The following is a 10,439-nucleotide window of genomic DNA, read 5'->3' on the forward strand; positions in this document are numbered from 1 at the left end:
CAACTAAACACCAGACAGGCACTCACTACAGGACAAGTCACAGAAACAGCAAAGGTTATTTAAAAAAAAAAAAAAAAAAAAAAAGAGAAGCTCTGCATTGCTATTGTTAAATAGATGAGAAATTCAGAGGAGGCTGACAGTACAGCAAAATACCACGTTAGCCTGTTTTGAATTACCAGCAATGCAACTAGAGAGTTACTTGCTATTGTAACAGAAGTGCATTTCTAAATCCAGGGTTAGTGCCTAGTATATTGCTATGTTGGATTTAAAGACCTAAGAATAACAGGAAGACACAAGAGAAAACAAAAGACAAATTCTGTTGCAATATTGAGATGATGAGCAAAATTGTAGGAACTTTTCTTTTTAGTCATCCTATCCTTGGAAAGATTCATTCACTCGTCTTTACAGAGTACTTCAAATTTAAGTGATGATGCTGCTGGCAATAACAACAATAGCCTTGCCTTCTGAAAAAGAAAATGAAGACACTGTAAAGGAACTTTTTATTTAACCTCAAACCATGAAAAAATATTTTCAGGGCCACATCATGACTGCTCAACAACACTGTGTTACTTCTATGATTTCCTTAAATACAGTCCTTGTGCTCTGCTGCTCAGCTGATTTACAAGACTACATTAGATATGTTCACGCACTTTCAGTACTGGATTAGATACTGAAAGCCTTAGACCTGCATTTAAAATCTTAACTTTGAGACAGGCTCACCAGTAGGTGAGGTTATATTGATAAAAGATTAAATACAACTGTTGTAGTGAGAGACTTGTATAATGAAAACTAAGTATTGTGAAAATTCCCCCTACATTGTTTTCAGTGTGCCAAAAAAATTGTTTTCTTCAAAATACACAAGATTTATAGTGTCAAGCCAGCAACAGAGGAAAGGCAAAGCAAAACCCTTGGACTCCATGGTTTCAAAGACAGAAACAGAAAGAAAAAAAACTCAACCCACCTATCTATTAAACCATATTAAACCTAAATCATATTAAACCAAACACTGTTTCACAAAACTCCTTGTGACAGCGTAAGTAAGATGACTCTCAATTAATGAAAAAAAAAAAAAAAAAAAGGCATATATGGTACAGCTTAGGGCATTCTTTCCCGGAGTTAGTTCCTCACTGTAACCAACTGTATACCCAGTTACCAAGAGGACAAACAAACATCAGGAAACGTCCCACGATGTAGTATCACTAAAACTTATTCATAGCTACTTTATTTTGGAATTAACTACCAGAGAGAGGTGAGAGAGAAACACACACCTTCTGTCCAAAGTTTATGCCTTTTAATTACACATCTTCTCTAAGATGCTACTTATAAAAACCAGAGAAGAAAATACTAGCTTTTGAGCTTCTCAAGCAGAACTGTTGTGTTTTCTTTAGGTCATATAAATTATGTGTTTCAGAGATCAGAAGGATATGGGAATATGCTTCCAATAAACAGAAGTGCATTCAGTACCAGCAAATTGAATTCATACCAGCCAGCCTCATCCATTAGTTGACAAAGACAAAATGGTAAAATTTACCATGTAGCTTAACAGACCAAAATAAACAGTATTTTAGAAGTACAGCTCTTCTGAACTACTCTTAGCAGCAAACAGGAATATTTAGATGACCCTGACATATGGTTGATAGGTACGACTCATTAGGAAATACAGAAACACAGTAATTATTTTATTATTTTGCATTAAAAAATCCACGCATATGATGGATTACAAACTCCGTTATGTATCAGAGCAAATGTAGTATCAGGCAAGGAAAGATCCATAAATCTTTACGGCTATTTGGGTTGTTTTGTGCTCTTGTCTTCAGCAAAGATGAAAATGAGAGCAGCCTGCAACCTTCTTAATGAGTTAGGAAGTGTTTTTGTAAGCAGATAAGCTAATGCAGGTATTTTAGCCCTTACAGGTGCTGAAATATTTACCAGCATGTCCAACTGCAAAAGTAGGGCCTTAAGCTTTAATCTTCCTGCAGTCCAGAACTATTAATTCATTTCTCAGAACTTCATTACGAGAAGGCAGAACTGACAGCTCAAAACCTGAAGCAACTTTTAAAGCAGCTGAATGAAAAGGCAAGCCTGAGGGCTCATTCTTCTAGGGTTTCTCTATTTAAAAAAAAAAAATAAGCATGTCATACCAGTGCAATGAAGATTAGGCTGTAATTGTTCCATTATTAGAAGCTTGTAAACAGCAGCCAACGCGAGCAGTGAGATCAAGGCAAAATGAAATATTATTAAATATAAGAACCTACTGCATTTAATTGAGTTTCCTAAACTGTGCACTGCCGCGTAGGTCGAAATCCCACTGAAAGACACAAGTCAAATCCCAGGTGCCGGGCTGTATTACTCGAACAAGCGAGCATTTTTTTGGAAGAGAAAAACACAGTCGTTTGATGGGCCTGTTGGGTGCCAGGAGCGTATCAAGAGACCCAAGCAACTGCAGCCGGAGGGTGGCTGGAGAGACCTGTGTGCTACAGCCCCGGGCTGCACAGTGCTCCAGGGAGCGGAATCCCTGCTGCCGGGCAGGCGTCACCTGCCAAATTGCAGGTTTCTGCGCTTAACCCCGGAGCCGCAGCGCTGTAATTTCCGATGTGAGTGCCTACAGCCGAGATGCTATAGGGCACGCGGGGCTGGGAGCCGCGTGTCACCACAGACCGCGGCGCGGGTCAGGCACAGACCGTTTCGTATCTGCTAGGCTGGGGCAATTTCGTTCCACCAGAGCATGGGAGCCGCGCAACGGGAGGCGTTTGGGGCAGGCACATCCTGCCCACACGCTCCGCTGCCGCTCACGGCGGGGACGGGACGGGACGGGACGGGACGGGACGGGAGGGCACCGCCGCCTTTTGTCCCCGCTCGTTTCCCTGCCGGACCCCGCGGGCGAGCGGCGCTGGCCCCGCGCTCCCCCCACGAGTACCCACCGCCGCCGCTCCTTTTTTTTTTTTTTTTTTTTTTTTTTTTTTTTGGGTTCTTTCCCCCCGAATCCCGTGCTTTGCGGCGCGCTGCCCTCCACCACCGCCGCGGCTCCCCAGCAGCTGCCAACAAAGTTCCCGGGGCAACTTTCGGCCCGGACCCCCCCGGCACGCCCCTCACCGGCGATCCTCACGCAGGTCTCGGTCCCGGCGGGGGGTGTCGGCGGCGGCGGCTGCTGCTGCTGCTGCTGCTGCCCTCTCCGCTCCGCCTCGCCCCCCGCCGCCCTGGCCGCCGCGCTCCGAGTTCTCTTCAGAGCCGGCGGCGCCGGGGGGGCGGCGGCGGCGCGGCGCCGGGCCTCGGCCCAGCTCTTCCGCTTCATGGCGGAGGCGGCCCGGCCGCGCCGCTACGGTGGGGGCGAGGCGGCGCGGATCATCCCCGCGGGGATCGCGAGGCCGCGGGGGAGGAGGGACCCCGCGGCGGCGGCGGCGGTGGCGGCGGCGGCGGCGGCTGACGCGTGTCCCCGGACACCGCCCCCTCCCGCCGCCCCGGGCACCGACGGGCCCCCCGCCCCGCCGCGGCGGCGGCTCCCGGCCGCCCCCCCCCCGCCCCCCGCCTCTGCCGCTGATTGGGCCGGGGCCGCGTGGCGTCACCGGCGCGGAGCGGTGCGGGCTGTGACGTCATAGCGGCCGCCGTAACAGGTGGGACCGCGGGGCGCGGGACAGGACCGGGGCGGGGGCGGGACCGGGACGGGACCGGGCGGCCTCGCCTCAGCCCTGCCACGAGCGGGGCCAGCGGTGGTCACCTCCCGCCTTCCGCTGCCGAACTTTGTAAAAGCACTTTTTTTGGTAAAAACACTTTAAAAAAAAAAAAAAAAAACGCTTTTTTTCTTCCTTTTTTTCTTTTTTTTTTTTCTTTTTTTTTTCTTTGTCTTTTTTTTTTTTTTTTTTTTTTTTGTAAAACAACTTCTTTTTGCTAAAACCACTTTTTTTCTTTCTTTTTTTTTTTTTTTTGGTAAAAGCACTTCTTTTTGTACATACACTTTTTTATACTTTTTTTTTTTTACTTTTTTTTTTTTTTACACTTTTTTGTAACCCCCTTTTTTCACTTAAAACACTAAAAAAACACCTTTTAAATACTTTTTTTCAGTCACACAGCAGACCTGGCATCCTGCTGCCGCCTTCCCCTGCCAGCACCCATGCTCCGTGTTCACCAGCATCCCACCAGCGCTGTGGGGTCGCACCGTGGTCTGGCTGCACGCAGCAACCCCACAGCTGGTGCCTTAATTACGTCTTCTTTTCTAATGAGTCCTCCTCTGTTGTTATCCCTCTTTTTGCTGCTCTTCGTGTTGGGAGCCTTGGGGAAGGATGGGTTGTGCTGGGGTAGTGCGGAGGCTGTGGGACAGCTTCTGGCAGTGCTCTCGGGCTGGGTGACTAAGAAACAGAGCAGGTTACACCTTCATTCACTCTGATCCCTGTTAAGAGTCCTTTGAGAGTCCTCACTTTTAGCTGTTGTTTGTATCTTTTTTTTTTTTTTTTTTTTTTTTGTCCAACTCGCCAATCGCTTACTCCAAAATCGAAAGCACGAGGAAGGTGAAAGTGAAATGACAGGAAAACAAAAGTAGAGCTGGAACCAGTGTCCTCAGCAGGGATGATCGGACAAATGAATGTGTGGGAGCACTGCGGGTAAACTGGTGTTCTTTCACTTCCAAAATCTGTTAAAATCCCTGCGTTTCTCATTTTGCACACACGGTCTGGGGCTTCCATCTTGCTTCCTGCTGCTTTGCCCCTGGGAGCCTTGGCTGTTGGACAAGGACCAGCCGCTGTCTGCTGTGCCACCTTCTCAGGGATCCTCTGGGCCACCCTGCAAGAGCCAGGGTTCAAAGTCTGCACAGGACTGCTGACAGCCCTGTTCTGAGCGCCCTTTAGTCAGAGCAGGGAGCCCAGTGCAGTGTTTTCACATTAGTAACATCCTCTCGTTAAACACGCACTGTCCAAACACTTATGTAATTAATAAGGGGCCAAGGGATAGTACCTTCTGGTGTGATTACACTGCTCCCTATCACTATTTTTCTTAAGCCTTTTATTTTTCATCAAGGGGCACTGCATTTAATTTCACGTGATCTTAATGGCATAGAGAGCTCTCAGAAGTTTGCTCTGGGCCTGCCTTAATGGACGTAGGCACAAAACTCTGTTTGACATACCACTTTAGTGTTAAGGCTTAAGACTGGTGAGATTTTGCAGGTGAGATATGTATGAGTAGTGGCAGTGTGCAGTGAAGGCCAAAGATCAGAAACTGCAAAGGAGGATATGCTCCTCCATAAATCTCAGAGATTTTTATTTTGAAATTTATAAAATGTGGCTCATGCCTCAAAAGAGGGCAAATTTCACTTTAATGAAAACAATAGATTCTGAGCATAGGCGTTTCTACAAAAATAGATCATACAAAATCTGACAGAACCACAAACTTAAATGTCCTCAGCTCAGCTGCCGATGACAGAAATAACTAAGGATGTTTTCTCCAAGACCTCTTGCTCTGACAGAAAATACATACTTATACGGGAGAATGTACTGCTGCAAATATTCGTAAAAAAATAAACAACCACGACCTACTCTAAAACTGACAATCTGAGCAGAAACAGGTTTAGCACCCCTCTCTCCCTGTTTTCACAGACCCACCTTTTTGTATTGCACAAAACAACTGCAGGCAACAGATGATATATATAAAATATTTATTTAAAACTGTTAAATGTATTTCATAAAGTCCGCCCTTGCCAGATGCAAGAATAGATATCGGCTTAGATCCCACTGCTTGCAACGGTGAGCTTTCAAAGTATATTTTAAATACAAGATTGCCACACAGTGCTGGAGGTTTGAAAACCACTGAGAAGTTCCGGGTTGAAAGCCAACGTGATTTAGCAAAAGGCAAGAATCCCAAGTTCTTCCCAAGCAAAACCAGATTTTAGGTTAGTGCATCCTGAAGGAAGATTTTTAAAATGTGTTAGCAAGATGAGAAATTAATAAGCCGCAGGAATTTCTGCAATAAGTATCAGTTGCATTTTAGTTTTTGTTATCTTACACACAATGGAAATAGCACTTCAGTATCCGTCTTCAGTGCCAGGTAGTTTATTCTGTGCTCTGATAGTCTAGATGTGGTTTCAGATGTCCTATAAAGTCGCAAGAGTACGAATGCTGGTGGGAATTCACTGGAGAATTGTTCTTGTAGAGCAGAAATGAAAAATGACACGTTTCCTCTGTGTCATATGTCAATAATCTGGGGTTTGTTTGTGAAATTTACTGTTTTAACTCCTGCCAGTTGCAAAACAGTGTTAATGGGAACATGATCCAATCTGTTTTTATCAAGGTGCAAAAAATGAACTTCATTACCTGGAATTGAATGAGAATAAACATGTAAATAGTTGAATACAATACTTATTTAAGGACACAAGTGAATCACAGAAGCATTTTGAATTCCCACAAGCTCTTGTACAGATGTGTACTAGCTGCAGGTTGCACAATACACTGTATTTTAAATTATGGATTTTTAAAATTAAGTTGCAGAAACATGGGGCACTGAGGCATCTAACTGAATTAAATCTGCTGTACCATGGTGCTTCCTAATGATTTGAGGAGATTACTTTGTCATATGTTAGCCCCACTTCATGATTTATTCCTCTATTAAAAACACATTAAATGCCTAGAATCAAATCAAAAGCAGAATGTGGGTGTATAACACAATGTCAAAAAAAAAAGAACAAAAAAAAAAAACCAAAAAAACACATCCAAACTTCAAGCCAGTTATTCCATCAGGGCCACTATCAGCTTTTTGCCATCTCTGCAGGAGGTGGAATTGCACAATGGCACCTCCATGGGTTCCTTCAGCTAGCAGAATCTCACAGACTACACTAGACTGTCCTTTCTCCTTGGGAGTCCACAGGGGCAGCAGCCAAGATGGCAGCACTAAAGCAAACAGCAGAAGGAAGACTGCATTTGTTTTTCAGACAAAATAAATGGGCTCACCTGGGCCTAAAATCAGAGTTCCTCCCTGCTGAGCGGGGTCTCCTTGGAAGTCAAAAGCTGGGCCAGTCATTGCTCTCCACATGCTCTTAATACTTCCCAAGAGCACGCTTGATTTTACGTGAGGGCTCTGCACTAAACAAAACAGCAAAGTCCTTGTTACCTAGAAATACAAAAATAACTAGAGAGAACAACAAAATCAAAGTGTTGCTGTGAATAGTTTCCTGACTAGTGAAGAAATGGGGTGTGTTTTGCCAACATGCAGCTTACAAGAGATGGTTTGGTGAGCAACTCCCTTCCTATTTACATTGTGATCATGGTATTTTATCAGAGCATTCTTGTTCCGTGAGTCAATTCAGCGTGAGAAAAATTTTCTTACCTGATGCGTTATTACCTTCACCTCTTTTCATTCCAAGCGTTTTATAAATTTCCCTTTGTGGATCTACATACATTTCATGCGTATACCCAGTTAAACTGCAAAAGGGCTGCAAAATATGTATATACAAAAAAAAAAAAAAGTAACATTTTTAAGGTTAGGATTAGTTAGGATCTACTGACAGTGGAAAAAATACTGACACACCCCCAATTTTAAAACCTGTGACTTTGCCATGTTAAATGAAAGTAAAAGCCAAAAAGTTTTAGCTTTTACTAAAAGCTTTTACTAAGGCTTTTACTAAAACAAAGCTCCCAGTGAACTCTGGAAAATATTTTTCCTTAACAAGTCTCAATGAATTTCAAAATGAAAGCTTTAGTTACTTGCTTTATTCATGTACTATCAATTGCTTCATGACCTGGTTTTCTGTGGTTGCAAATGACCGTCTTTTTCACTCTGAGCAAAATCACTCAATGCAGATCATTAAGACACAATAGAATACACAATTTATTTAATGACTACTTTATTTACCTTGATGTGATGATAAGATGACTGTCCAATAACGATAAGCCTCACATTTGCTTCCTAGAACAGAACACAGGTATTGAAACTGAAAAGAGGAACTTGGTGTTTCTGCACAGCTGCAAAGCATTAACAGCCTGGTGTTCTGCGATAATGATCACGGTGCACTGAGTTAAAATTATTTGAAACTAATGTCACTGACATATTTGGAACACAGTCTTTGTCACCCACAGTTAGCAGCTACATAAGTTTACTAAGTGGTAAATTACTAATTAAAGATAACTTTTAAGATACAGGTATGTAAACTTTACGTTTTCTGTAGCATTAGTAGCATCATCTTCTCAATTGATTGCAACCTGCTTATGATTTTGGAAATGGAAAATTTCAGTGCAGTTACACCTGCATCTAAAGAAGCAGCATGCAAACACTGATGTACAAACAAGTACATCTGTGATTTTCATATACCAATGACCCTTAATATATATAACTTCAATCAACACGTAGTGCTGCCTTTAGCAGGTGCAACGTTAAGCCTGAGTCTAATACAGGCCAAAACTTTTATAGATGCCAATAACACATTTAATAAAGTATCAGATATTGCTGTTATTTGTTGTTTTTGGTTTTTTTTTTTTTTTTTTTTTTTTTTTTTTTAATATTGGGGTATAACGATTGCCTATCCCAAACAGAATCATTTTGTTCGTTTGTTGGGAAAAAAAGCCCTCCCCCCCACCAAAAAAAAAAAGAAAAAAGTCTTACAAAAAAAAAAAAAAGATTTGATTTTCCATATGCATATCTTTAAGCAGCCAAATTAAGATGTCATTCTGAGTAATGCTAATTGAACAGTTTAGAAAAATCTGTCCTGAGGAGGCAAGCTGCCAAAGAAATTACCCCTCTTCATCCTCAAGGTCTTAGTCTATCTAAGGACTGCTGTCACCGTGGAGCAGGGTCTCTGTCACCTGCTGTGCTGCTGTTGGAAACAAAATATGTCAGACTTGCAATTGGCAGCCTAGAAGACAGTTTGATCTCCCTTGTTTAGCAGAGGACTGCTGTCTTTCTCTTGCATCTCCTACCACCTGACAAATACCAGTCCACAGCAAGTCTTGCCCATTCCATTTCTCCTTTCTGTCATTCTCTAACTCCTGTTTGTGCAGCTGACTGGTGGACAGGTCACACAACTGATGCAGCTTACAATAAAATAAAAATAAAAATCACAGAAGAGAGACTATTTGTAATCTAAATCACTTTTCTGATCTCATTCCGTGCACAACCAGCATTCAGCTGTAGCAGCATAATGGGATGGGCAGTAGTCAGTGGTCTGGCTGGAGTAGACAGCTGCCGGGGCACTGCTAATACCAAAAGAAATGCCTGTCAAATGTTGTCTAATTGCTTGGGTAGAAAAAACAGCATCAAGCTAACAGTGCAAAGAGAAATAATGGTGCTGCAACAGAGCATGCAGTGCAATAAATCCCTGTCTCCCAGGCAGATGCATTATGGCAACTGTAGCAAAGAAGGAAAGCACTAACTTTCTCCTGAGCTTTTGTATTATTCCTTAAAGATTTAAGCCTTGTGTAAGCCCGCTACAGGAGACAACTGATCTAATGGACTGCAGTAGACCCCCATACAAACACATACAGGGGGTGTTATGCTTACTTGTAAGTAGCTCCTGGGGACTTTTGCCAGGTCTTCCACATACTCCTTACAGGTATAACACAGAAAACTCTGCAACACAGCCGGTTGGACGTGTCACAAACAGACGTTATCGCACACCAACAAAGCACCTCATTCTGACTTTGGCACAAACTGTTTTGGAGGTGGCCGGGAACTGGGAACGCGACAGATAAAAGTTTACTGCAGCCACCACATGTGGGTGAGCCTCCTGGTTTCATCCAAGCCTGAACAAGCACACTGGGCTCGGGGCCTTGCTAGTGTGTTTTTGTTCCTAGGAAGGTGAGAGCCGGCTTGTCAGCTGGGAAATTGGGGAGCAGCATCCTTGCTTCCCTACGGACAGGGCTGAAGGACTGTTTGGTCTGGGATGCAAACTGCATCGCTCTGCCAAAGCACGGGGGGCTCTGCTGCCTGTTTGCCTCCCCCCCCACCCCACATCTCCCACCCTCGCCTGTAAGCGCACTGGGGCCTGAAGCTGCTGGCCTGCCCTGCCCATTTCCCAGCTCACCCTCACGAACACCACGATGGCCTTCTGCTCCCGGTACAGGGCGGCGAAGGGCACCCTCCGGCCCTCGCTGTCCGCCACCAGGCAGCGGGACGCCTCCCGCAGCTCCGCCGCCTCCGGGCGGGGCGCGGCGGGCGCCCTGCGGACCTGCTCCGTGACGGGGGGGGCCGGCGGCGAGGACATGACCGAGCACGCCGCCGCCCCGGCCCGGCCCGGCCCGGCCTTCCCGCAGGCGGGGAGGGAAAGGCGGAGCCGGCCGGGGAAGGCATCGCCTCGGCCCTGCGCCCGGAGCTGGCCGGGGATGAAGGAGGAGTCGGGGAGCTTGGGGCCTCCGAGCGGGAGGGAGATCCGCTGCCAGAGCCCTGCCAGAACAAAAGAAGTACCTCCCGCTGGAGGGAACAGCACCGGGGCATCGCCAGGAGTTTTGTGCTTTTTGAAGCCCCCTGAT

The 10,439-nt window shown here is 45.1% G+C and overlaps 2 protein-coding genes across 8 annotated transcripts in view; both read right to left on the reverse strand.

The window, feature by feature from the left end:
- Positions 1-3,437, reverse strand: part of CDC14B (cell division cycle 14B) — a 46,260-nt gene extending 42,823 nt beyond the window's left edge. For 3 of the 7 annotated variants that reach the window (XM_032205484.1, XM_032205482.1, XM_032205481.1), the window contains exon 1: positions 3,094-3,437. In XM_032205484.1, the coding sequence (XP_032061375.1) occupies positions 3,094-3,292 (199 nt within the window). In that variant the 5' untranslated portion in view covers positions 3,293-3,437. The remainder of the gene's footprint in view (positions 1-3,093) is intronic. The other 4 variants (XM_032205486.1, XM_032205485.1, XM_032205480.1 and 1 more) reach the window with 2 other exon arrangements.
- Positions 3,438-5,624: 2,187 nt separating this feature from the next.
- Positions 5,625-10,201, reverse strand: PRXL2C (peroxiredoxin like 2C). Its single transcript, XM_032206552.1, has 6 exons — positions 9,995-10,201; positions 9,472-9,540; positions 7,831-7,884; positions 7,306-7,411; positions 6,930-7,061; positions 5,625-6,296 (listed from the first exon to the last, which is right to left on the reverse strand). The coding sequence occupies exons 1-6, from the start codon at positions 10,172-10,174 to the stop codon at positions 6,169-6,171; spliced, it is 669 nt and encodes a 222-aa protein (XP_032062443.1). The 5' UTR covers positions 10,175-10,201; the 3' UTR covers positions 5,625-6,168.
- Between the last annotated feature and the right edge of the window lie 238 nt (positions 10,202-10,439).

Source organism: Aythya fuligula, chromosome Z, assembly GCF_009819795.1.
Source record: "Aythya fuligula isolate bAytFul2 chromosome Z, bAytFul2.pri, whole genome shotgun sequence".
Lineage (NCBI taxonomy): Eukaryota > Metazoa > Chordata > Aves > Anseriformes > Anatidae > Aythya > Aythya fuligula.

What these genes read in the sequence shown, in the direction of transcription:
- PRXL2C (XM_032206552.1), bottom strand. Translation starts at nt 10,174, where the DNA reads ATGTCCTCGCCGCCGGCCCCCCCCGTCACGGAGCAGGTCCGCAGGGCG. An exon ending in TCCCCAGGAGCTACTTACAA is followed by an intron (nt 7,885 to 9,471) that starts GTAAGCATAACA and finishes GTTCTGTTCTAG; the next exon opens with GAAGCAAATGTGAGGCTTAT. An exon ending in AACTCTGATTTTAGGCCCAG is followed by an intron (nt 6,297 to 6,929) that starts GTGAGCCCATTT and finishes ATTCAATTCCAG; the next exon opens with GTAATGAAGTTCATTTTTTG.